The following is a 24254-nucleotide window of genomic DNA, read 5'->3' on the forward strand; positions in this document are numbered from 1 at the left end:
GGACATTTGGTCAGGTGCTATCTGAGAACAATCCAGGTGGAGAATAAAACACACATTTGGGGATGTGATACTCCCTTGTTTATTGTGAGATCTGTCTTTTGGGCTCCAGCTGATGCTCCGGAGAAGACAGCGCAGTACATTTCTGCAGCTAAAGCTGGGCAAGTAACAATAATATAGGAGTGTTTAAAACCGGGAGTGTCTGAGTGATTGTCTGCCTTGCACACCAGTGCCCTAGATTTGGTGGTAGACTGAAGCAAATGGAAGAAGATTTCTGATTCTGAAACGTGGTTTTGCCTGCAGGCTTTCACTAGCGAGGGGCAGGACACCGTGTCTCCCTGAGGCAGGTGGGCGTGCTCCCAGGGCTCCAGGATCAGACCTGGCATCTGGGGCTGTTTTGTGGCCCTGTGCTCCCTAGTTCCCCCCGGAAAGGACAGGCTGTGCCTGGGACCACCAGGACCTGCTCCTGGACCAGTGGGAGACATGAAGTCTGACCTTCATGGTGCGATTCCTCTAAGACATTTTCAGTTTTGTTTTGTTTTGTTTTTTGTTTTAAAATCACGTTTTATTTATTTATTTTATTTTTTAATTAATTTATTTTTTATTGTTAGTTTCAGGTGTACAAACATTGCAATAGTTATCCTTTTCACCCTTTGCACAGAAACAACCCATCTCCCCCATCTACTGCCCTCCCACCCCCGATATCAATAATGTTGTTTTTGTTTTTGTTTTAATGAAAACCAGGGGATGATATTCATGGAAAAGCTTTGTAAACTGTTAAGTGCTGGTGGATGCTATGTATTCATGCATTCAGCTACTCATTGTTGAGAGCCCGCTACCATGTTCTAAATACTGAGGTTACAGTGGGGGCCGCTCAGCCTGGTGTTTATATTCTAGTATGAGGGGCAGTCAAGAAACAAATGAAAAGCCTGCAGTATGTTAAATGTAAAGCCTATAAGTGCTCTGGAGCAAAATGAGACGGGGAAGTGGGTGGGGGCAGGGAGTGTTGGGCTGAGGGTTGTGATTGTGAGTAAAGTGTGGGGGAAGACCTTGTTTGACAAGGTAACACTTGAGAAATGACCTCAAGGGGGTGAGTAAGTGAAGGCTATTGGGAATATTGGTGTGCAAGTGTCCCAGGCAGAGAAAAAGCAAGCGCAAAAGCCCTGGGGTGGAGTCTACCTGCCATGTCTGAGGAACAACAAAAGCTCTGTGACTACAGGGGAGTGAGTGAGTGGAGGCATCGGTAGGAAATGGGATTGGGGACACCTTGAAGCGAGAGACAGCAGTGCAGAATATACGGGTTTCCTAGACCACTGGAAAGACTTCAGTTTTTATCCTAGGAGGAAGCCATCGGAAGCCCCATTTATTATAACCACTGCTTTTCTTGTCCCTGCTCTGTCCCCCTAGCCACCCTGACCCACACGTCCTGGGTTTGAATCCAGCTTTGGCAAGTCACTTTGTAATGCTGTGCAAGTTACTTAACTTTTCTGTGCCTCTGTTGCCTTCTCTACAAAATGGGATAATAGTAGTTCCTCCCATACAGGAGTTATGAGAATTAAATGAGGTCATGTTTGTAACAGGCCGTGCTTGGCACATGGTAAATGCTGTCTAAGAGTTTGTTAAAAACACAATTTTTAAAATACTGCAGGCTGGGGACTCAAATAGACACTCATACGCCAGTGTTCATAGCAGCACTATTCACAATAGCCAAAAGGTGGAAACATCTCCAGTGTCTATTGGCAGGTGAATGGATAAACAAAATATAGTATATACCCACAGTGGAATATTATTCATCCAGAAAAAGGAACGAAATTCTGTCATAGGTTATGACATGGATGAGTCCTGAAAACATTACGCTAAGTGAAAAAATCCAGACACCCAAGAACACATGCTGTATAATTCTGCTTATATGAGTAGTTAAATTCATAGAGACAGAAGTAGGTGAGGGGTCACCAGGGGCCAGGGAAGGGAGAATTGGAATCCATGTTTCACGGGTAAAGGAGTCCTCATTGCACCTTTTTTTCTTTATCTATAAGGTGAGGGGTGTGGGCTTCATGATCCCTGGGTCCCCTCCCGGTCAGAGCTCTGTGATCCCAGGACTCCTGAGCCAAGCCTGATGTCCTCAGCCCTCCACTTAGATCTGGGCCACTTAGCAGTCCCACCCTTTTGGCAGCTTCCCTTGACCATCTGCTTTCTGGCCTGGGGAGCTGCAGCTTGGTTTCCTTGCCTGGAGGGCCTTTGCAGCTGAGAGCTCTGTTCTCTACAAATATGGCATCACGTCCTAGTATCACCAGGAAGGGATTTAAATTACTGTCTATAAATACATCCTGACTTCAGAACCGTTTCTAAATAATACCACCACCGCCACCGGCACTCACTTGAAGAACTTTGATTTTAACTTTCCCAGAGATGCCCCTGTGAATGAATGATTTTGCTGTAGCCTCCTTACAGTTCTGTGAAGCAGGTGAGAGTTAAGAGACCTGTGGAGTGGCCCCAGTTTGGCCACTGGCCTTGGGGGTCAATCTCTTCCCTTCGCTGGGCATCTGTGGTCTTGCCTGGGATGGGGCTGAGCGTCTGGGGAGTCTTTTTTTGCCTGTTTTGTTTCACTTCTGAGGCGAAGTGATTTGAATAACAAATAGCACTTAAAGGACTGAAGCTAGCTTGCTGTTCCTGGGGCTGGTTAAGGGTGGGAAACCCATATCGACAGGTTACGCATGTAACTTACACTAGGTGCTGCCCTGAATAGTCCTAGGAGGCCATCCTACCTGTCTACAAGTACCCTGAATTCCCAGTCTGTACAAACACAGCATGGTCTGGATGGATGGAGGCTTTGTCATGGCAATATGAGTAGTCTTGATGCGATGGAAGGAGCATCATCTTTTTATTCTGTCACTGCTTTTGGTTTTTACATTTTCATTCTGCTACTTGCTGTAGATACACGCAGCCTCGTTGCTGCTTGAAGCGAAGGTGGGAATCATTATCAGTCTCTCCATCCTCAGGTTGGCTTTCGGGGAGGACCCCCGAGTGAGCAGAGGAGAGTAAGCTTTGTGTCTTTGGAAAAGCCACAGAAGAGTTGATCTCATGGCTTGTTTTTAAGATTTTTATTAAAATATAGCTAAGATACACACTATAGTCATTCAGCATTTATATACCTAAAGACGTGATCATCGTGAAAAGTCCAGCAACCATCCAACATCAATACACCTGATCACGCCTCAGGGCTGCTTGTCCATCAGTTCACTTATAAAAAAAACCATACATTCATATAACATGGGGAGCATTATACCATATATCCTGTAGGATAGTTATAAGAATTGAGTTAATGCTTGGAAGGCTATTAGGGCTGCCTGGCACATTGCAAGTGCTTTAAAATTATTGTTGCTGTTAGTTGCTATTACTTAGCAGGATGGGGTTGACAGGGTCTCTATGCAACTTTTGCATTAAAATAAACTTCTAAGTGGCATGTTATTTTAATAATTTCTAATCATTATAGTCAAAGAAGTGCTAGGTCTTTTAAAGCAAGTTTAGAAATAGAAATATAACTAGGTGTAAATTGTATTCTATTAGTTTTCATGACCTCAGGTACGCTTGGCCTTTCATATCCTCATCAGGTGAGACTGACTTTCCCCCCACGCCTGGGGTCTACATGTCCAGAGGCACCAGCCCAGGCTCCCTGCCGGTTCCCTTCAGCTTGTACAGCTGTTTTGGTAAAAAAAAAAAACCTTGACTTCTTTTTTACAACTTTTCAGAGAGAATGCACTTTTCCCCCTCTTTATTAATTCTCACCTAGAGATGACTTATTTCTGACATTTCAGATCCTCTCTCTCCTTTTCATGAGGGCAAGTAATTGCCCCCCTCCACCTCTCTCTCTCTCTCTCTCTCTCTCTCTCTCTCTCTCTCTCTCTCTCTCTCTCTCTCGGCTGGATTTTTACAGCTGGAGGAGAGCAAGACACCACCTCTAATGTAACAACAACTAATACTTTTGTGAGCATTAATCCTGTGTAATGCATTTTCCCCACTTTAAAGGTGAAGAAATGAAGCCCAGAGAGGTTGCCTGACCTGCTAGGGTCACAGAGCTAGTCAGAGCATGCTAGAGGCAGGGCCTGGCCCCAAGCCTGAGTCCCCCATGTGGCTTTGGGGTTCATGGACTCCTCATAGTGAACATGTTTTCTAACGAGAACAAAATGTCTTTTCTCTGTGGCTTCTCTTATTCCTCAAAGTTGTAGTTACTGATTATTTTAACCACACAGAATGATGACTTTCTTTACTTACTTCTGCCTGCTTCCCGAAAGTTTAGAACTATATTTATCAGAAGCTTCTTAAAAGAGCCATAATTTTTTCTTAGAACATTCTGACAGAGGCTTATCCTCAGAGGGCCAGATGGCAGTAGAGCGGAGCTCTGTGTATAACCGCTTCTTCCCGAAATGGAAGAGTCTAGAATGATACGTGGTCCCAGCACTACTCACTACTGAAGCTGCAAGGAGAAATAGCCTTCGAGGGCTTTAAATCTACCTGTGAAGGAACAGAGCTAAACCATGAACACTATTAAGGGTGAAGCACTGACCTTCCTTTTAGCTGAAAGGGGGTCCTTGTACTTTAAATTTAGGAATCCCTGAAGTTATAGCCATGCTGTCTTCCTGAGACTCAGTCTTCTGTTCCTCCCTGTCCCTTTCTCAGTACCCTGTGTATCAGTCACACCGAGCAGTGTCCTGGGGCTAGGCCCACACCTACGGGCTCCTCCAGGGACCCTGTGGTCCCTCAGAGGTGTGCCCAGTGGTTTGGCTAGCTCTTGTCCTTGCTTTGCCCCCAGGGCTTTCGTTTGCCCAGTGCAGGTGAGCTAGTCCCTGAGCAGTGGGAAAACTTAGCAGCTGCCCCAGTTTTCACAGATGCAACCCAGATGTCTGGGCCAGTGGCCTACAGTTTGCTACACTAGGCTCCCCAAATTCTGGAGAACCTTTCACACGTCCAAACCAGCTGCTTAAGCCTTGCCTCCTTGCCACTTCTGTGTAGCCTTCAAGGCCATACCACAAACTCCCAGTTCTTATCAGGAGGCTACACATATGGGGGCTTCTTTATAGCTTATAGGGGCTCCCTCCTTCTTACTTGAAGCTTGGTTTTGGGTGAGGGTGAGACTGCAGTGGCTTATGTTTGGGAAGGGAGGGAGGGAGTGTGTCTTAAAGTCAAATTCGACTGCATAGGAAATGACCTGTATCTCTCCTGTCCATTAAATAGAGAGCTATCACATGTGATCAGGAGGCCCAGCCATGTCCTCAGATGTTATAATGTCAGTGCTGTTTCATATCTAGAACTCTGGCCAGGCAGTGATAAGTGGACCATTGCCGTAGTCAGGCCCCAGTGCCGAGAGCTCCTACAGACACAACCCTCCTAAAGTCATTGGGGTTTTCACCTACACCAGACCCGGGCATGCTGTCATCTCTGAGAATTTAATTCTAATTAGCCTAAAGCAAATTAAGGGCATGGCTAGTTCCGCATCAGTGTCAGAGCTGCAGGCACAGCATGACTTTATTGCTTCCTTCTGTACGTGAGAAGGTTCTGTGTAGACTACTTGGCTTCCTTTCATTTCCCTGGAAGAAGAAAACCTGAGATTAGTACTTGTATTTTGAGAGAGACAGAGACATGGCTTGAGAAAACCAGGTTCTCCATTCTGTATCCTTTGGATTTTATTTGGCCAATGATAGAAATTTCAACTTTCAGCACCTCTAGAAAGAAAAAGGGCCTGATGGTATACTATCACAACTGAATAGACAGTTTATTTCATGGTTTGAATTGTAAACAAAAAGAAAGTGGATGATTTTCAGCAATATTTCTAAACTTCCTTCAAGTTTGTTTTCTGTGGAGACTTTAGATGTGCCTTTTAGATATATTATTGGACTAAACAAATGGAAGGTTGCAAACTATCCCTTATACTCGGTAACCACATCCTTCCCCTCAATATGGTCAACAGACCTGTTAAGTGAACTAGAAAAGAATTCCCTTCGTACACAGCTGTAGGACTTGTGCTAAGTCGGTCTTCATGGTGACAGCTAATTTGTGTTTGCCGCTGTATTGCTGTCATCTGCAGGCTGAGCTTTCTCCGTGGCCTGATTGTAGGCGATGTGAGGGCAGGGGATTCCATGTTCCCTGTTTTTCTATCACTGGCCGCTCTTGGCTATGTATTTTAGGAAATGATTGCTGAATTGAATTAAACAAACCTAAAGTCAAATGTTGAAGCAAGAGGGGCAGCAAATTACATTTTAAGCTTCAGTGAGTAAATTCCAATAAGACCTGGTCAGCTAGTTTATTCCCTTGTGTAGTTGAAATAGATCTGCAGTGCTTAGCGTGGTGGGGCCATCATGGAATATTTATTCTTGAAGTTATCTCTGTTTTAAAGACAGCAAACAAACGAAGCTCTGTTAATAAAGTTATACATCCTTATAACAGACCACTGGATTTACTATGGACACAACTTCTTTGAGTAAGTCTCAGTGTAGGTTTCCATTAAAAAAACATTTATTGAGCATCTGCGAGGAGCTAGAATTCTAAAGATGGGAAACTAAAGGTGGAGTCTTTAGAGCAAAGGGTTAAGATCCTATACTTGGGAGTCCCTTGATCAGGCTTCAATTTCCAGCTCTGCCACTTTCTGCCTGTGAGATACTGGACAAATGATACTATGAGTTTCTTCATCTGTAAATTGGGTGTATAATATACCTACTTCACAAGGGTATGAGGGTTAAGTGAGATAATGCTTGTAAAGTACTTGTGCCTGACACTAGTACTCAATAAATGTTAATTATTACTCTCACTGAAGGTGTGCTTCCTGACGTCAGGGGCCTGTCAACTTAATATAAAGACAATGTGACATTCCTACCTGAGGACAGTTTGTACTTGCTGATCCTTCTGTCTGTTTCCCTGAGATGCTCTTGTGGTTCAAAGTCTCATCTCCACTGGGCTTTAAATGCCAAGATCTCAGTGGAGTTTTCCTTCACAATCCTGTTTAACACTGACCATCATCACTTCTCGCCCCTGCCTGGCACTCTTTAGTTTCATTTCCTGCTCAATTTTTCATCTCATCGTCTTATAGCATACCATTTATTTTACATGTTTTTTTTTCTATTTATTGTTAGTCTCCCCCAGTTGAATGCAAGTTCCAGAAGGTGAGGATTTTAGTCAGTTCATCACTGGTCTCTTATCAGTGCTTGAAATCACGTGTGCCTCTTATTAGGTGCTCAGTAAGTATGTGTTGAAAGACTGAATCAAAGACCAGTTGTGGGAATATAGCAGAGGGCATGTGAAACTCTGCCCGTAGGTATCACAGAGAGATAACTTTGTGTTGAGTCTTAGATTAGCAGTTCTTGACCTTCCTTCCATTAAGATACTGTATTAGTCAGAGCTCCACAGAATATATATATGTGTATATATATATATATATATATATATATATATTTAGTTTTTTAAATCAGTATGATTATGGCGGCTGAGAAGTCCCATGACCAACGAACGGTCTGCAAGCTGGAGACCCATGAGAGGTGGTGGTGTAAGTTCTAGATAGAGTGCATCTAGACAGGAGAAGATTGATGTCCCAGCTTAAAAACAATAAGGCAGAGACAGCGAATTCTCCTGTACTCCATTTTTTTGCTCAATTCTTGTCTCCAATGGATGGGATGAGGTCCACCCACACTAGGGAGTGTTTCTGTTTTAATCAGTCTACTGATTCAGATGTTAATCTCACTCCAGAAACACCCTCATTGTTAATGTTAACCAAATATCTGGGCATCCTATGTCCCAGTCAAGTTGACACATAAAATTAACCATTACAGACACGCATAATAGATTATGTTCCTGCAGATGACATCTGATTCACAGTTTCTAGGGTGTTATCATATCTGTACTCCTTTCTCTAGGGGTCAAGAAAACAAATTGGAATTCCAATGAGAGTATAATACTATTATTGGGATAAGCTTGAATTTACTCTGATATTTATTTTAAAAGGTAAGCTACTTGTATACTTGATATGGAGACAATTTTAGTAATAAATATGTGACTCTCCCTACCACTGCGGTATTGAGAAATGTCTTCAAGGATCGCTAGGGGTTTGGCAGGCAGACAGCCAGGGGAATAGTGTTTGAGGCAGAAGGAACAGCAGATGCGAAGGCATGAGGGCACAGTGTGATTATGGAACCACAAATAATTTGATACAACTAAAACAGAGGATGTCTGGGAGGGAAGCAATGAGAGATGAGGCTGTCAGAAACAAAATTACAAAGGACTTGGCTAAACTAATGCAATTTTATCCAGAAGGCAAGGGGAACCATTGAATGATTCTCAGCAGGGTTGGGTCATACTTTTAAACTTATATTTAATTATTTTTATAATTGAAATTTTAAAAAATTTGGATAAACAATAATTCACATGGTACAACGTTCAAAAGGGTATGTACAGTGAAGACTCTCCCTTCTTAGGACAATCAATATTTCTCACATCTTACATATACTTCCAGAGATATTATATGCATAGACAAAAAAATACAGTTGTTTTCTATTTTTATCCAAGTGACAGCAAAATTACACGTTGGAATACTGATATTCCTTAATATCACCCTTCTAAAAAGAACATTCAGTTAAGAAAAGTTGGCATAGCCAAATAAGATGATGACACCTAGTTCTTCACTTGGGAGACTGAGGCACATTCTCCAAGTTGGGGAATAAGAGATGGACTGAGGATTAGATATGTCAAACTGAGGAACTCGTGGGATATTCCCATGACATGCCCATAGGAGTCCTAAGGACAGGAGAAATGTCTGGTTTGGAAAGATGGATTTACAGGTTCTTAGTGTATCGATGGTGGTTAAAACCACACAAATGGATGCAGCTGCCCAGAAAAAGGGGCATATTGAGAAGAGAAAAAACCCCAAGAATAATACGTTAGTGAATAATTAGAAAAAGAGGCATTGTGGGAACCATGGGAGAAGAGTCCATTCCACATTGTCGTAATGTCAGGGTTCAAGTCTGGCTAATGTGTGGAGGGAAAAGGTAATTAAAAGGCGTTAGGTACTCACAGAAGTTTTGTGAAGACCAGGACAACTTTTGGAGGCTATGTGGCTAGGAATAGTGCCCCAAATCATATTGCAGAGCTGGTTCCGTGAATAAACCACTGCTGCTGCTCCTGGACGTGGACTCGCAATGTGTAGTACTGAGAACGCCATCAGTGGACCCTGGGTACCACTTCCATTGCTGCTGCCTGCTGCCTCTGGGAACTGTGGGATGCTGCCATGCTCTTGCAGAAAGAGTCCTGTGTAATTCCTCCATCAGATACAGTCAATGACTGGGGTGGGTGTCTCCAATGGACAGATTCTAGGTCATGTGCTCACACAGTAGCTGCAGAGGAAGCTAGAGAAGGAAGAGTTATGGTATCTTCAGCTTCAGGGGTGGGAGAAAAGCTCCGCTTTGTAAGGTGGTGATTCCTCAAAGACAAAAAGACAGTTTAGACACTGTGTGGCATGAAGAATGTCAAATGTCACACGCTGAAGGTGTAACCATTAGAAGGTAATTGGTGACCTTCAAGACAGTAAATTCTGGGAAGTGGTTTGAATGGACATCTGATTGCAGTGGGCTGAGAAATGAGCGGGAAATGAGGAAATGGAGCCATTTTGTGTTGATTATGGTTTCAGGAAGAGAAAGAGAGTTAATATATCTGGAGAGGTGCACAGGACTTGAAACAGTAATATTGATTATAGTCTAAGAGAAATTAGAGTGTGAAAGGGAGATTTGAAGACAGGGAGGGAATAGAGAGGAGCGTGGCTAGCTGATGGATTGATGCCTCAGAGTGGGTGGGGGAGTGGGTTTTGGTGCGGTATGGAAGAATGTGCAAATGCACTTGCTTTTATTTGCAGAGGTGGAACATAGAGTCAGAGTTGATACTAATGTCCTCCGCTTTCTCTGTGAATAGGGGGATGCTTTGGTTTGAGAATGAGAGGGGCATAGGTCAGGCGGCATCTTGAACAGAACAGTGATGATTTGGAATATCTGTTGATGGGAAGAGGAGAGAGGGTTGTTCAAGGAAGAGGAAAAGGATGGGGACCCAGCTGAGAATGGAAATGATAGCACAGTGCCGACTATTGGATCCAGCACTGGGTTTGGCAGGACAGTTTGGCAGGAGGGCAAAGAGAGAGGATTTTTAGGGTAGGGGGGAGGGAGTACTTGAAGTGATGTAATGGGGCCTAGTATGATGGGAAAGGAAGTGAAATCTGAAGAGAGTTGACAAAAAAAGATGAAGGATAGAGGTATCAAAGAGAAACCAAAGGGTAGGTTAGATGGGGATAAGGGAGAGAGGGCAAGAGGAATGGAAGTGTGTAATCATCGTGTCAAATGCTGGTATGTAAGACTTCAGCTATGGAGCAGTTTCCAGTGGTGACCAGGCCCACAGTGTGGAGTGGTGGTGAAGGTCACTGGGAATAGAGAGGCTGGAGTGTTGAACATTTTCCCATGGATATTAAAGTTTCCCATGCTCATAGTGGGAAATGGGCTAGAAAGCTGGGTGCAAAGATTCAAGGGATGAAAGGGAAGGGCTAAGTAGCTGATAAATGCGATAATTAATGCAAAGATTAAGCCCAGGTTCTGGCATACTTGTAAGTCAATAGATGTTAGCTATCAATAATCAGATGACAGAACTGGGAGGTGGCATGGCTGGGCAGTTGTCATTTGAGGGCCAAAGAGCTCTTGTTTGGAAGATGCAAGTGTGGAGATTGAAAACTCCCTACTAACAGCAGGATGTAAGGGGGAAAGCAAGGTGTTGGTAGAACTAGATTTCAACTAACACAGGGAGGTGGTGGGAACAGCCCATGAAGATGTTGAGGCTGGGAATTTCTCTCCCCATGAAGATGGACTCCAGAGGACTCAGAGGGAAGCATGCGGAGGAGGCATTTAGCTGGAGGAGGATGCAGAAGAGTAATCATGAGAGATGCAAGGTTGAAAGCCATTTAGAAAAATGATAAAGTTTAGCTGCAGCATTTGCTGTGGATGACGTCATGTCACCCACAGACCTGGAAGCCTGGGGGAGCTATTCAAGAGCCTGAAAGACTGAGTAGTTATTGTCATCAGTCTGTGACAGTGGTAGTTCCATGACTATGGCAGAAAAAAAAATTGAGCAGAAAATTGTTGAATCTGACTAGTTGAGAAGGTCAGGTGTAGCCCACATTAACGGAATGATTAATTTAGTCTGGATGAATAGGTCAAACTTGATAGTTGACACACAAATGCTTCTGATAATTACCAAATGTCCGTTTCCATTTGAGTTGTGTCAATATCACTACAACTGAGGTTTTTTAGATTCCAGAAGGCGTCTTTCTGGTCAGAGTTGTTGGCCTTGAGTGATGAGCCCACCAGCACAGCCTCTCACAGTCCCTTCATCCGTGTTGACTCATCCTGAAATTCTTGATTCTTCTTAATTTTCAGGCTGTGATAAAGAACCCTCCAGAGCTATTTCAAATTGTGAGACAGGTTTTCTGTTTCGAGAAGTCCCTGGGAAAATATGATTCTCTACCATATGGTGCTATTGTGTTTTTAGCATACTAAAATTTAAAAATAAAATGTTTGGAGTATTTGGTTTTATTTATTGCATCTACCAAACTTCAGGAAAATAAGAAAAAAATAATGAATAGCTTGAAATGCTTTTTAACAGCCAGAATTCCAGCTGTTAGTGCCATAAGAGAGAACTTATGCAAGACTGTGTAACAGCGTATCTGTGTATACACAGATAACACAATGAGGAAGTGCTTATTTCATATAGTTCCAAAGCTCCTTAAAATGAGAAGAAAATTTTCTAATCATTCAAACTCTTTGATGTAATTTAGAAAATGTTTGAGACCCTTTCTGAAAAGACACTGGCTTTAGACCCTGTGTAGGTGTATTCGCTTCCTAGGGCTCCGTGACCTATTACCACAGTCTGGGTGGCTTAGCATGAGAGAAATTTATTGTTTCACAGTTCTGGAATCTAGCAATCTGAAATCAAGGTGTCAGCAGGGCCATATTCCCTCTGAAGGCTCTAGGAGAGAATCTGTGCCATGCCTTTCTCTTAGCTTCCGGTGTTGCCTGGAAGGCATTCCTTGACTTGAATTACATCACTCCAATTGCGGTATTGGTCACATGGTGTTCTCTCTGTGTCTGTCTCTTCTCCTCTTATTATAAGGATGCCAGTCATATTGGATTAAGGACCCACTGTATGACCTCCTTTTCACTAACTATACTTGCAATGACCCTATTTCTAAATAAGGTCCCATTCTGAGGTTCTGGAAAAGACATGAATTTCGGGGGAAACTATTCAATCCAATATAGGAGGCATCTGTCTTCAAGACATTGTAGTTCCTGATGTGGTTGGGGAAATGGCTATAGGAAAGTATAATGTAAAACAATGTGTTCAAGAGGTAATGGATACAGATTACCACGGACGGATTGTAGAGTGAGTGATTGTGACCACAGGGTAGTCATGGTTAGGGTTAGGGTTAGGCTGGAGGTAGTGGCAGGCTTAAAGGGTAGTAGTGGCAGGCCTGAAGGATAACTAGCTACCAGCTGGCAGAAATAGGCAAGCTGGATGTTCTGGGCTGAGGAACCAGTCTGAGCAGGCACAGAGATGCAAATGTGCATCCAGTGTGTGGGATGCTCAAGACCAGCGTGTACGGTTAGAGGGTAGCATGGCCCTTGGGTAGGGTTGCTTGTGTTGTGTTGGCCATTGTGAAGGGATGCAGAAGGGAGGAGGGGTAAAGTGCAGGTGCAGCAGAAGGGGGATAAGAAAGGTAAGAGAGGCCCAGTCATTCATCTCCGTGAATGACTGCCACACAATGGGATCTTTGAGGTAGCAGTTAAGCGGAGAGATCCAGGAAAGGCTGAATGACCTTTCCTTACGGGAGCTCTAGAAGACCCTGCTGGACTCACAGGAGCTGGACTCGATGACGTCTCTGCTGCCTTTCAGCTGTCAAGCTCTGTGACTATTAGGTAGAAATACATCTTGCCTCCCTCACCAGTTATTATACTTTTGCTTCCTCCCTCTTTTCTTCCTGCCAAGCATCTTCCAGGCACTGAAGATGCAATAGTGAGCAAGAAGACAAAGACAGAATCGTTTTAATCTCTTCCCTGTAGCATTAGCACAAAGGAGTACATAGTAGGTTCTTCATAAATGTTGCTTTGAGTCGAACATGAGAGAGGAAAAATGACACGGCACTTTTGCTCTAGGTAATCGTTTCTGCTTCAGAGTAGAACTGCTTTGGAAGATGATTTCAGGAATCTCCTTATGAGGAGGTGGAGAGGAGGTGGCTGCTTGTATGTGTTTGATTTCTGAGTCATCAAAAAAAGTCTCCTTTGCCTCCCAAAATAATCTCCTTCATCCAGGCTGTTGGTGCTTTTAATTCCACTGTTGAAAGTTAGTTTTCCTCTGTTCAGAGGCAAAAGCCCTATGGAGAGAGGATATCCATTTACCCTCATCGGTCTTTTGGACCTGAACATGAGGGATTTTCTCAGCCTTTTCTGCAGGCTGAAAAAGGTTTTTGAGAAAAGCACATGAAGGGAACAGGGGACCTGGGGAGGAGGACTGGGCTTGCAAAGGTAAATTTTGTCAAGGTTAGCAGTTTGGATGAACTGACCCTGAGGATGTAGTCCCTTGGTCTGGAAAAATCCATGATTATCCATTTGCTGGTATATGTTGGACAAGAAATGATTGTTTCTGTTGTAAGTTTTATGGCTAGAAAACTGTTGTTTATTTGTTTTCTTTTTCCAAAAGAGCCATAAATCTCACCTCTCCCACTGCCATCGCAACAAAAGTAATCTGTGGCCTTTCTTGACAAGGCCGTGCTATTGTACATAGGGTTTGTGAGCTCACTTGTCAGCAAGGCTAATGATAGCTACTGTAACAAATATCACTAAAAATTTCACTGGCTTATTTCAGAAGTTTCTTTTTTCATTCACATCACAATAGGATTCAAGCTGACCAGGGAGGGGAGAGGGTGTTTCACATAGTCTTTCAGGGATCCAGGCTCCTCCCATGCTGTACATCCGCCTTCTTCGGTTCTTGGCCTCAAGGTCACACTAGCCTCAGCTGGAAGGCATGCCAGGGGGCAGAGAAAGTATGTAGAGAAAGTACACTTACATTTAGCCGTCTTGGCCTGAAGTGACACACCTCACCCCACATTTCATTGGTGAGAACTAGTCCTAGAGACCCACCCAGATGTGAAAGAGTCTGGGAAATGTAGTTTAGCTGTGTGCCCAGGAAGAGAAAGCAGCCAAGGTGAGACTCTAAAATCATTTACGTGTTTTCCTTCTGTCTGGGACACAACCTGACCCTTGGTGGTTGTCATTAAGGATACAGGGAACAAGAGAGAATAGCAGTGACCTGGGAACTGTCCAGTGTTTCGAAGAGTGAGAAGTCGTTCACTCTGCTTGGTGAAGGGCATCACTCTGCTGTAGGACTTTTGCTGTGTAAGGGAGACTGAAGTCTTGAGTCAAAGAAGTGTCTCTATTTCGTTTGCTCGTTTATTTGCTTTTTAATGGAAGTAGGAAAAGCTAACAGAAACCTCCCTCTATGGAATCCTCTACACCATGGAATCATGTGGGATAGGAGTTTTGAATGGTGTGGCTTCTGTAATGTTTCAGGAGGTAAGAGTAGATTAGTATTTGGAGATTTGGAGACCCTCTAGTCCACCTCCCTCATTGTGTAGACGAGGGAACTGAGGGATAACTGAATCGTCCAAATTCGCATAGCAAGTTAGTCTCAGACCCCATTTTCCACATTTCTAGTCTGATGTCCTTTCCACTACCACAGTGCTATTCCCTAGAGAACTACTATTTGGAGAATAGACCTTTCCTGGTGAGATCAGCAGACGCCAATAGAAGGGAGGAGGCTTGACCAGATGGAATCAGGAGGTTCCTTCTACAATAGCTCTGAGCTTCCTTAATTGATTATGTTTAAGCATATGACGTCTGATTGTATAATCCCTGGCCTAACAGTCGCCATGTAACCTTCCAAGGGTTTGGAACAGAATCTCAGTTCTTCTCAGCTGTTTCTTTAATTCATTTTTATCTTTTTTAAAAGCTGTGTTTACTTTTTAAATATATTTTTTCTAATTGTAAAAGTAATCATTTTAATTACAGAGATTAAGTAAATATATACAAGTGTAACAAAAATATACAAAAATATAGCAAAAAATTGCCTGTAATTCTAAAACTTGACAGTGCAGCCATAAACACTGTTAATGTTGACCATTTTTCAATACATGAATTTTTGTATACTTATGCACAATATAATTAGAATGAAATATTATACAATATGAAATAAATACTATGCAACTCTTAAAATATTTCATATTACTTAATATGAAATATTACACAATCCTTAAAATTGTTTTAAAGTAAGCCCTGATATGGAAAAATGCTCATACTCGTATATATTTGCATAATCATGCACAATATAATTAGATTAAAATTCTAATTTTATTTGGCTTGTTTGTTTTGTTTTTTTTATTGGCTTTTCAATGGAAATCTCCCATACACCTTAGAATAAAATTCTAATTATATAGTGCATACATATACAGATACATATGAGCATGTTCCCATATCATGCCTTATTTTAAAACAGTTTTTTTAAGGGTTGCATAGCTTTGCATCTCGTGGAAATGCACTGTGCTGAAAGAAACAGCCCCGGCGGGAAGAGGGAAGCAGTCGTCCTTTTGCTTCTAGGCCCTGATGCTGTGCTCCTCTCCTCCCAGGGCATCAGCAGCCTGTTCAGCTCTCTGAAAGTCGTCCGGCTGCTGCGCCTGGGGCGCGTGGCCCGTAAGCTGGACCACTACATCGAATACGGAGCTGCCGTGCTGGTCCTGCTGGTGTGTGTGTTCGGGCTGGCTGCTCACTGGATGGCCTGCATTTGGTACAGCATCGGGGACTATGAGATCTTCGACGAGGATACCAAGACCATCCGCAACAACAGCTGGCTGTACCAGCTGGCGATGGACATTGGCACCCCTTACCAGTTCAATGGGTCTGGCTCCGGGAAGTGGGAAGGTGGCCCCAGCAAGAATTCCGTCTACATCTCGTCGTTGTATTTCACCATGACCAGCCTCACCAGCGTGGGCTTTGGGAACATCGCCCCCTCCACGGACATCGAGAAGATCTTTGCAGTGGCCATTATGATGATTGGCTGTAAGTACGGCAGTTGCTGGGGTTGGACCGAGGGGGCGTGGCAGGGGTCGATTTCTTCTATTAGCTGGAAGTAGAGTCATGGCTGTGGTGCCACAGGATCAGGGGTGTAAGAACTTAAACTAAGGGAGAGATTTTATTTTTAAAAGTCGAACTTTATAGTTTTCCTGATAATTAAAGAAGTGCATGTTTACTGCAAAGAAATTTAGAAAATGCTATTAAAAGCACAAAGTAGAAAATAAAAACCATCCATTATTCTGCCTCTCAGAGACAACTGCTATTACTTTCTCGTCTCTTCCTCACAGATTGTTTTCTATCCATATCTGAACACATGGATACAGGTTTTTATAAAGTTAAAATGAGATCATGCTACACGTACAGTTTGGTAAACCGCTCGTTCATAGAGCAGTAACTTGTGGAAGTCTTTTCATGTCAATTTAGATATAGCCCTAGATCTGTGTAGCTAACATGGTACCAGAAAAAGAATGTATGAAAAAAGAATGTGAAATATCTCATTATCTTTCATGTTGATTATATGTTAAAATGAAAATTGTTTTACTAGTGGCTTAAATGAAATAGCCTATTATAATTAATTTCATATTTCTTTTTGCTTTTTTTTAAAAAAATGTGGCTCCTAGAAATATTTTAAATCTTATTTCTATTGGACAGCACTAGATCAACTAGACAAGCCTAGATCAACATTTTTGATGTTTGCTTAATGGTTGAGAAGTGTTCCAAATAAAAACAAAAACAAAAAAACCCCCCAAAAGCCACAGGAAAAAAAAAGGCTATTACTCAGTTGAGAAGTAATGGGTTATTGGATTAACTTGACTGGACTGAAAAACAAAAACAGCCCTAGTTCTTGAGCAAGGTACTCAATCACTTACCTATTAACCATTGTGTAGCTGTTGCTATTGCCAGTCCTGGAAACATTGGTGGGCTGGAGACAATGGACTCTCTTCACTAAAGGGAGTCCTAGGGGAGGAGTTGTACCTAACTGCACTGGGGAAGCACATGAACTTGAATGGACTGGACTATGAACCTGTCACGTGTACCCTGTTGGCACTTCAGTGACAAATTATGACATGGGAGAGGACAGCCTCCCCGTGAAACATCAGTTTGGACATGATGAAGCTGGATTCTGGTTCTAGTCGGCAGCAACTCTTTTGCCTGATGTGGTCCTCAGGGTGGAGTTGATGCATCAATTGTACCAAGCAGGGAGTTCTAAGACCAGGGAAACCTGAGGCTTCAGTTTGTCTTGATTTGTCCAACCCACCAGAGAGATCCAGCGTCCCCCTCTGAGAATGGATCTTGTTACCCCAAATTGTCACAGTTACTGTCAGCCTCCTCTTTTTTGCAACTACCTCACCATGTCTGATGTAGTCCTTTCACAAAAGTCCCCTCTGCAGGGCACAGAGCTTGCCTCTGAGCATTTTGCTGAATGTGTCTAAGGGGTAATTGATTTGTGGGAAGTGTGTGCCAATGGAGCTTTAGGGTTTGCGCCTTACTTTAAAATGGGTTTTAATAGAGATGATTGCCTGACCATAGGAGACAGTGTTAAGTATCTGTAGGTGGCTAATTGCTTTAGTTTAATTAGAACTCGAGGTGCTTTCTCGTGTCATGTAAAAGTATTTAAGACCTTTGCTTTTCTAGAACTATTTCAGCCTTAATAACATCAGTTTTCTAGGCAGTGCTTGCAGCATTTTTTGAGCCTTGGGGCACCCAGTAAACAACCAGATAGGTACGCTGTGCTCAGGGCACAATTTCTGTCTTTTAGGGGGGAAGATGAGACACTTGTCAATCGAAATACCTTATTACGTCCATTATAGAAAATTTGCTAAGAGTGGTCAGTTAGAAAATGAGTGCCAATTTATGGGCTCCCCAAGGGCTTTCAAATGCAGGCAGACTTCCTTGCAACTTTCTATCTGACAGAAAAGAAAAAAAAGAAAACAGTTATGGTGGCATATAATAAGGATAAACTGTTTTTCCTAAACCATTCTTCTATGGAGATCATATCTCCTGGGTACAGTCTCTGAGGAAAATCTCAAATAATTATTATCACCTCTTTCTCTCCCCACCTTCTCAGAGTTGGGTGAGGTTTCCATTTCTTTACATAAAGTGTAATCCACTGCATTGTGCAGCCAGGTCTGATGATGGTTAGGTAGGCAAGTCTGATGAACGGTAACACCATTTCCTGAACACTTGTTATTTGTTACTCTCTGTGTAAGTGCTCTACACACGATTTCTACTGATCGCAGGAATTCTGTACCTGAGAGATTATTATCTCCATTTTATGGGGAATGGAAGCTCAGAGAAGTTAACTCAGTTTCCCAGGAACATGGGGCTGGTAAGCAGGACAGACGGGATTAGGATCCAGGCCCCTCCAAATTATTGGGTCGTCGGGAAAGTCATGACATGTTTTTGCATTGAAAAACATAGAAAAGTATGTCATGACTTTCCCGACGACCCAACATAGTCCTGGTTCTTCCCACGAAGCCCACCTGTGTAGGTGTGGTCTGAAAACAGAGTCCATTAGCCTGTCCACACCGACTTATGAACACTGAAAATTCTCAACAAGCTGGCAGTTCTGCACTGGAAACTTTTTGTATGCTTGTTTGGTGGTGTTGTTCTTTTAATTTAAGAACAAGATGTGGCACGGACTCAGGGACCAGGTGCTTGAGAAACCAGCCCTTTTGCAGCAGCCTGTCACAGTTGCAGCTGTTCCACTTCCTGTGTGACGTGTCTGACAAATTCTTGTACTAACAACATAGTATTGCATTCTGTGTAATGCGGTGGCAATTATCTTTTTAAACTCACATTCCCCACAACCTTTGTTCAGGATAAGTGCTGATGTCTTATTAGATTTGTGGGGATCTTTTTTATCTTGCTTTGCCTATGGGTGCAACCGTGCACACTTATATCCTTACCGCATGGCTCAAGGGATTGGACTGACCCTGGAATTGGCATCTCTGGCGACAGGGAGCATTGACAACAGCCTGCATTTATGGCGAGGGGTCAGTGCTTCTTTCTCCCTGGGTATCCCAGTGGTCAGGTGCAGCATTCCTTAAGGGGCGTAGGGAAGTACAAAGCCAGTGGGCTTTTGAAGTACTGGCTACCTTGTGACTTTTTCCTCTTGACATTGAGTTTTACATGCATCCGTAATAGTATTGCTTGCTATTCTATTGCAGTGTATTCGCTGTACTACAGATTGCCCAGAAGCCTTCTGTTGCTTCTCCTCTCTGCCCTTGGGGGCACTGACTAGCTCATTATAACTCTGCTGATTCCCCAGAGGATGCCAAGAAGCAGGAAAACTAAGTATTTTCAATTTTGCCCACCTTTCTCAGTTCTGATAAAAATTGCAATAGGAAGAGGTGAAAACTGTTGGCTAAAGTGAGTATTTGTGAATAGCTGTGGGTGTGGGTGATCTATAATGTCTCCAGCTGCCTGGTTTTATGTCAAACTTCCGTTCTGGAATCTTGGCCTGGCCCAGGGGCAAGCCAGCCCCTGCCTCCATCTCCCTGCCCTGCTCACGTGAGTCCCTGGAGGTCTCCTGAGGCTCACTCCGAGGTGTGGTGAGTGGACCCCTCACGCCTTTTTGCACACCTCCTGTGTGTTGGTGATGCTGAGAGAAGCACATGTGACATGTGGCCCTCTCTGTGACATGTGGGAAGGGACGTCAACCTTTCAACGGGCACCTACTAAGTGCCTCCCCAATAGATCAACTATGTGCTGAGGATTCAGAGACTACCACTGTGAGTGACACTCTTAGAGAGTCCGAGGTCTGATGCGGTGGGAGCTGTGGGGAGGACAGAGACAAGCCCTGTCACCAGCCAGTGACTAAGGTCCGGAGATGGAGCCCTCGCTGTGGGCTGAACCTTTCCCAGACCTCTGAGGGGTCCCTTAAGGAAGGAGGGACTGTTAGGAGGAAGAGCTCCTTCTTTTGGGAGGTCACAGTCTCAGGTCAGGGACACGAATCTGTCGTGGAGAGCTCTCCAGGGAGAGTGTGACGAATGTGACGGTGAAGAGAGACAGCTCCCATTTCCTTAAACGGGATTTGCACTTTTCTGATCCTCTGCTCGTAATGTCATTGCTGTCATCCTGTCATTATAATTAAGCCACATTCATTTCCTTTCTCTCCGGCAATGGCAGGGGGTCTAGACATTGTACTCCTACTCCAGACACTCTCTGCTCCCCACTCTGAACATTTGGTCTGCTCCCTCAGCACCGCATGACGCCTGTCTCTCTGAATTCATTTCTTTCTTCCCAGTCCTCCCCCACCTCAGCCCTCCAAACCAGAGCAGAGTGTCAGTGCGAAAGGGCCCCTTGGGAGCATCTGTTTAGTCCAGAGCAGCCCCTCCTCTAGTTCTGCTGGGCCAGATCTCATGCTGACCAATGCTTCAGTCAACTCCCCCCCCCCCCGGGCCTGGGAGCTCACTGGGGTCACTCCTTGTGGTTTCCTTATGTCACCTTCTCTCTGGGAGGGAAGGGACGGTAGTGACCTGCACCCCTGGACCTTTGACCTCACTCTCTCACCTACTCGCAATGCAGCATGCCTCGTGGCCTCCTTTCAGCTTAGATTATTATTTGCCAGCAAATATGGACGTTTCCCTGTCTCTTTCATGATCTCAGTTAAACATGTCTTATTTCTTTCCATTTTGCCTTTACTGAATATACCTTTTTGCATTCTATATCAATATACTGGTGTTTCAAAAATGGTATGGGGCACATCTCCCAGGAGGCTGTAAAGATACTCTTGGCAGACTTTATATATAGTAGATGCTTAATAAATATTATAGATTTGTTGACTCTGAACAACTGAGGAGGCTTTGCAGCTTTGGACGTGGTCCTCAGCGCTGTTGGCAAAGCTTTATTAGTTAGGTTATGGGTTCTGCTGCTGGACAGAGAGGCAGAGCAATAGAAGCATCAACAAAGCATGTATTTCCTAAAAGTTTAGGGTTGGCCTGGCTGCTCCGCAGTCATCAGGGACTCAGGCTTCTCTGCTATCTTCAGCACATGACTTCCGTATCAGGATCGCCTATGGCTCTTCCAGCTTCAGCTATATGTTCTAATTTTTTCCCAGTAAGTAGAAAGAAGAGGAAGGGGAAGGCTGGTTAGACTCTTTGACTTTGAGAACAAGGCTAAGAAATTGTCCATATTACCTTTGTTCATATCACATTGGCCGGAACTTGGTAAACTGGCCATACCTAGCTGCAAAGGAGGCTGGGAAATGTAGTCTTTCTTGTGGGTGTTCACGTGCTCAGTAATCTAGACAAGGGAAACAGCTAGTAGGGAACAATCCCTATGTCTGACTGCTGCAGCTTTCCTCCCTCTCCTCATCTCCCTTTAATTGATACCAGCAAACATTAGCCCTCCATGACAGGCAGGCCCTGTTGAGCTGCATGCCTGACTTGCTGGCTGAGAGACTTTGGTTCAAGGCCTAGATCTGCTCTGTGCTTTGGGCTGCGCCCTTAATTTCTGTGGACTGGCGGGTAAAGAGGCTCTCCTGACAATCTCACTTCATGGAAGTGAGAACTAAATGAGATAATGTTGTGTGATAGCTATTTGAAAAGCTGAAATGTATACATTCAAATGTTGTGATCTTATTCTTAATAACAGCAATTGTTTTTTGCTCTTCCTAGTTAATTTTTTTCTCTCTTGCTCTTAGAAAAAGGAAACTAATAATTGCTACTCCCTTCTTAGAAGCATGAGAATGCTGTTTAATTTCATTTTGGGCTTATGTTTATTTTGGGAATTGGGGCAGTGTCCAGAATGCTGTGGGAGAAATAACTACCGTTTCTCATTTATTCTTAGAGGTTTTTCCTAGCCAGCAAATCAGCTTATTTTTCTCTAGCACCTGGTTTAAAAAAAAGTCCTGCCTGCCACGGTGCATTTCAGATAAGTGTCCCCATCTTTGACACAACCTCAGGCTACTTTCTGTCTTCTACATCCCTTCCTCCCCTCCTCCAGAAATTATCTTTGATTACTTCCTCCTGGTTCTTAACTTCTAGTTGTCTTGATACTCTTAAGGTGGGCATACCCTGCTTTGGGTCTATTCACTTGCTCTTAGAACTTTCCACTGCTCTACAAACATACACTGCTCTTTAAACTGCTCTCTGAAGCCTTATGACTTCCTAGTTATCTTTCTTGCCTCGTGTCTGTTTTGCCTAGCTCCCACGAAACTCTAGGCTTCCAGAGAGCAAGACCTGAGAGACTCCTTGCCCTTCTCCTGTGTGTCTGGGCACATGATGTTGGAACGTGGAAAAGAGCCTGAGCTTTGGAGCCAGGCAACTCTTGCTGCTAGACCCACCTCTGCTCTTCATTAATGCTTTGACGTTTGGTCGTTTCCTCCCCTGAAAATGGAGATACCAGGCCCTCCTTGACCAAGTTTTGGGGAAGAAAAATGAAATGATGCAGCATATCTGGCACAGCTCTTCACACATGGGGTGTTCAAACAATGGTAGTTCCCTTCCTGGTTCTCTTACGGTGTATTTCTAGGACTCATACAACAAGGATGTTTCTCCACCATTTGCTAGTCCTTTGGGTGTGCTCGAATTTAAGAGAATTTGAACTTGCATAAAACATCAGGTACGGTGCTGTATTTAAGGTACAGGTCATTAAATATACGTGTGTCTGAATCGAGTTTCCCTGGATACAAAGCTTTGTTAAAAAATAATGATAATAAATAGTTGGCCTGGCTGCAGGGTAAGTTGGGGCAAGCTGTTTCTGGAGGAGAAAGTCATTTCATGTGGTTGGGGAGGCCTCTGAGGCGTCACTGTCTGGACCTGACTGGCAGCATCTTCACTGGGCAGGAAATGGTACCAAGAGGAGTGACAGTGCTCCCCTGGAGAAGGAGAGAAGGGACTAGAAACATTCATGCACCAGGTACCCGAGACATGCCAGGTGTGTTGCTGGGAACTTTTTCCTACCCAACAGCCTCATTAATAGGCTTTATTATCCCTGTTTTGCAGATAAGAAAACTGAAGTTCAGAGACATGAAGTAACTTACCCAAGGTCACAGGGTGAGGGGTGGCTGAACAGGGTTTTGAACCCAGTTTCTGTGACATCAAAGTTGCACTTTGTTTTGCTGCTTCCCTTGCTGATTACTTTGGGATGTGGAGGGGAAAATGTTCTCTACCGTGTGTGTGGAATTGGGGGGCAGGGAAAAGAGTTGGGGATAGAAGGGGGCCATGGAAGGATGGCAGAGAGGGGGTCTTCTTCCTGGAAGCCTTCTCTAGTATTTTGAATGATAATTATATTGACAAAATGTCTGACTATGTGTGTTGTAGGAAGACATTATCCTTGTTCATAGCTGGATTCCTGCGCTGGGCAGAAGAATTCACAACAAAAGTCTTAGATGTTAGAAAGCTGTGCCGCTGGGAAGCCAACTGGATGAGGGGTATTATCTCTGACCTTATAGCTACATCATTTGCAAAATTCTTTTTTCCTTTTTTTTTTTTTTTAAAAAGATTTTATTGGGGAACTGGGGAAGGGGAACAGTGTTGGAGAACTGGAGAAGGGGAGCAGCCAAGTTGTTGTCCTTCAGTCTTAGTTGTGGAGGGCACAGCAAACTCAGCTCCAAATCCAGTTGCCATCCAGCTGCTGGTTGGCAGCTCGCAGCCATGCAACTCAAGGTGCCATGTTCGATCTTAGTTATGGGTGGGCGTAGCCCACCATCCCATGCGGGAGTCGCAATGGAAACTTTGTTGCTAAGAGCACACGCTCTAATCACTGAGCCATCCAGCTGCCCATCGGCAGCTCAGGGCAGCTCAGCTCAAGGTGCCATGTTCAATCCTAGTTGCAGGTGGGCATAGCCCACCATCCCATGTGTGAGTTGAACCAGCAACCTTGTTGTTAAGAGCACATGCTCTCACCAGCTGAGCCATCCTGCCACCTGTTGGCAGCTCAGCAGCAACTCAGCTTGGGCGCAGCTCACTGGCCCATGTGGGAATCAAACCAGCAATGCTGTTGCTCAGAGCTCGCGCTTTTAACCAACTGAGCCACTCGGCCGATCCTTTTTTTTCTTTTTTAAAATATAATTTTACTTAAATGGAAATTATCAGGTAGAGATGTTGCTGTCACCCA

The 24254-nt window shown here is 43.8% G+C and overlaps 1 protein-coding gene across 1 annotated transcript in view; it reads left to right on the forward strand.

The window, feature by feature from the left end:
• The window catches only part of LOC109379113 (potassium voltage-gated channel subfamily H member 1-like), a 143749-nt gene extending 127476 nt beyond the window's left edge, over nucleotides 1-16273 (forward strand). Inside the window, exon 6 of the mRNA XM_019635460.1 lies at nucleotides 15746-16273. Within this exon, the coding sequence (XP_019491005.1) occupies nucleotides 15746-16249 (504 nt within the window). The 3' untranslated portion in view covers nucleotides 16250-16273. The remainder of the gene's footprint in view (nucleotides 1-15745) is intronic.
• The last annotated feature ends 7981 nt before the right edge of the window (nucleotides 16274-24254 follow it).

Source organism: Hipposideros armiger, unplaced genomic scaffold (genome assembly GCF_001890085.2).
Source record: "Hipposideros armiger isolate ML-2016 unplaced genomic scaffold, ASM189008v1 scaffold_22, whole genome shotgun sequence".
Lineage (NCBI taxonomy): Eukaryota > Metazoa > Chordata > Mammalia > Chiroptera > Hipposideridae > Hipposideros > Hipposideros armiger.